Here is a 3565-nt window from a genome sequence, read left to right on the forward strand (position 1 = left end):
TCTCTTGTTGGGATACCGATTTTGCAGTCTTACATGTACACTTCAAATAACGTGCATTCTCTTGATGGGATGAGCACTGGGATATATTTTATATCTTGGCAAATTGAACGCCGATAAAAAATAAATTTATAAAAGAAAATAATGTGCATTCTGCCATTATTAGGCAGAGTGTTCTATAAACATCAATTATATGTAATTGACATATAGTTTTTCTATACTTTTGTGGATTTTCAGTCAACTAGTTCCATCGGTTAGTAAATCTCCAGCTATGATTTACAATTTACCTATTATTTCTTCTTTTATTTATGCCAGTTTATTCTTCTTATACTTTGGTGTACTGTTAAATACATAAATAATTAAGATCTTTAGTTGTTATCGGTGAATTGGATAATTTAACGGTATGTAATTTTCTTTTGTATGTTTGTTAACTTTCTTTGATGGTAATATTAGCATATTTATTCCAACATTCTCTTTATTGTGGTTCACATGGTGGTCATTTTTTAATTGTTGGACTTATCTATGTCATTATATTTGAAGTGAAGTGTTTCAATACTGCATCTAGGTGGGAGGTTTCTTAAAAACACATTCTTATAATCCCTGTGTTTTAATCAGTGTGGTATGTTTTGATCATTTATACAATGTAATTATTTATGTTTGAACATCTGTTAATCGTTTTGTTACTCAATTTTTGTTTGTTCTCATTGTTCTTTCTTTTGTTTCTCATTTTCTGCCTCAAAATTAATAGCCCCAGTGTTTCATTTTAATTTATATAACGTACGTTTGACTATACCATTTCTTAAAAGTTTGTGTGTGACATGATGTACCCAAGACACATTTCACAGACCAGTTATAATCAATATTTTACTACTGGAGGTAGAATGCGGAAAATGTATTACTATATAAGACCCTTCACTCTTCCCTTTTTTATTGTGGTTATCATTTATATTAAGTTTACAGACGTGAGTAGCTCCATCAGATAATGCTATAATTTTTGGTTTCATCAATTTTATGAAAGGATTTGTATAGAACTGGTGTCTTTGTTTGTCTTGACTGTTTAGTAGAAACCTACAATTAAGCCATCTGAAGCCTGGAGTCTCTTTATGGGATGTCTTACTACATATTTGTTTACTTTAATAGATATAGGACTATATATATTAGATATTTCAACTTGAATTATCTTTGGTGTATTGTATCCTTCAAAGAATTAGTTCATTCCATTTAAGTTGCCAAATCTACTCTGCAGACATTTTCAAAATATTTCATTTTTATCTTCTTAATATCTGTATAATCTCTAATGGTGTTATGGCGCTCATTCCTGTCAAAGCTTATCTTTTCTTCAGGTCAGTCTCACAGCAGTTTTATCAGTGTTATTTATCTTTTCTAAGAATCAGCTCTCAATTCCTTTGATCTTCTCTCTTGCTTTATTGTGTTCTGTTTCATTGATTTTTGCCTTATTGTTTCCTTTCTTCTGTTTAAATACTTTCTCTTTGACTTTTTTTCATGTAGATTGCCTAAGACATCATAGGTAACAATGAGAAATCACACAGCAATAACAACATTCATCTTGTTGGGACTTACAGAGGACCCACAGCTGCAAGTTCTTCTTTTTATCTTCTTATTTCTCAGCTACGTGCTGAGCATTACTGGAAATTTGACCATTATCATTCTTACATTTATGGATTCTCATCTTAAAACACCTATGTATTTTTTTCTCCGCAATTTCTCCATCTTAGAAATCTCATTCACAACAGTATGCATTCCCAGATTCTTGTACAGTATAACAACTGGAGACAACACTATTACGTATAATGCTTGCGCTTGCCAAATATTTTTTATTGGGCTTTTTGGGGTCACAGAATTTTTTCTCCTGGCAGCCATGTCCTATGACCGCTATGTGGCCATCTGCAAACCCCTTCATTACATGACCATCATGAATAACAAAGTCTGTACCATCCTTGTCCTCTGTTGCTGGATTTCTGGGCTGCTGATCATCATCACACCCCTTGGTATGGGCCTCCAGCTGGAATTCTGTGACTCCAATGCCATTGATCATTTTGGCTGTGATGCATCTCCTCTTTTTAAGATTTCATGCTCGGATACATGGGTTATAGAACAGATGGTTATAATCTGTGCAGTACTGACATTCATTATTACACTGATAGGTGTCATTCTTTCCTATATACATATCATCAGGACAATTCTAAGATTTTCTTCTGCTTCTCAAAGAAAAAAAGCTTTCTCTACCTGTTCTTCACACATGCTTGTTGTTTCCATTACATACGGCAGCTGTATTTTCATCTATATCAAGCCTTCGGCCAAAGAAGAGGTGGATATCAATAAAGGAGTATCCGTGCTCACTACATCTGTTGCTCCTTTGTTGAACCCTTTCATATATACTTTGAGGAACAAGCAAGTGAAACGAGCTTTCAATGACACAATCAAAAAAATTGCATTTATCTTACACAAATGAGAGCACACTGAATTTAATTAATTAGTTAATTAATTAATTAATTAACTTGATGGGGAGGCAGTGAGCATTGAATGGGGGCAGTAACAGAGGGAGAGAAAGAGCGAGAAGCAGACTCCCTGCTGTGTAAGAGTAAAAAAAATTAAGATATGGGGGTAAAGTCTATCTACACTGGCTTTAGTAAATAAAGTTTTATTGAAACATGTCCACTGTCACTCATCTGCCTATTGTGTATGGTGGCCTTTAATGGTGGAGTTGAGTAGCCTAACAGAGGCCTCATGGATCCAAATGCCAAAAATATTTACTGTCTAGCCTTTTACAGAAAGTTTGTCCACCTCTGGTATAGAATTTACTTTTCTATTTTTATGGTTTTGTAGCATTTGGGGAGAAACAAGAGAGACAGGTTGCTATACAGCTACATTGTCTTCATCTACCCGGACATCTCCAGAAAGTAACTTTTAAACCTGTTGGCCAGCCTGAGGAATTGAAGTAGTCCATCCCTCTACACTCTTCTCCTTTGTCTTTGAATGTACTTCAAAATAGACTTTGAAAGATTGAAAATTTGGGGAAGATTGTATAGTCTGTCCACTTAGATCTCACACTAACAACTCAAGTTAGAACCACATCAATGTTTTGTAACAAACAAGGAATTCACTTGTTTATATTTAATTTAATATACAAATAAACAAAATTTAATAGGAATTTTGTTCAGCCCACCAATTCCTATAAATCTTGACTGTCACCTCAACTGCCCATGAAAAAAATACTTACTCAAAATTACTAAGTTGTGCATGTGCAATTCAAAATCAAGCCACAGAAGTATATTTCCTAGGGCTACTGAATTTGAAGTAAGGCCATCTGTGTGATTGCCGATCATTTGGCTTAAGTATGTGTCATAAGTGTGAGGGTAAGTATCCAAATTCTTCATAAAGTTTGGAGAGTGCCTCTCAAGTGCTGTTTGGCTGAGTCATCCCAACTGTATAGCTTGCCTTGTGACCATATAAAAGTAGTCTACCATTTTTAGCCAAAGCCATTTTAACTGAAGAGACCATCCAAGGTGACAATTATTGAGACTATTTCTTCTTAAATACTACTGGA

The 3565-nt window shown here is 34.4% G+C and overlaps 1 protein-coding gene across 1 annotated transcript; it reads left to right on the top strand.

Moving 5' to 3' along the window:
• The first annotated feature begins 1531 nt into the window (after window positions 1–1531).
• On the top strand, window positions 1532–2470 carry LOC112912403 (olfactory receptor 6C2-like). Its single transcript, XM_025989106.2, has one exon. The coding sequence runs from the start codon at window positions 1532–1534 to the stop codon at window positions 2468–2470; it is 939 nt and encodes a 312-aa protein (XP_025844891.2).
• The last annotated feature ends 1095 nt before the right edge of the window (window positions 2471–3565 follow it).

This window comes from Vulpes vulpes, chromosome 14 (assembly GCF_048418805.1).
Source record: "Vulpes vulpes isolate BD-2025 chromosome 14, VulVul3, whole genome shotgun sequence".
Classification (NCBI taxonomy): Eukaryota; Metazoa; Chordata; class Mammalia; order Carnivora; family Canidae; genus Vulpes; species Vulpes vulpes.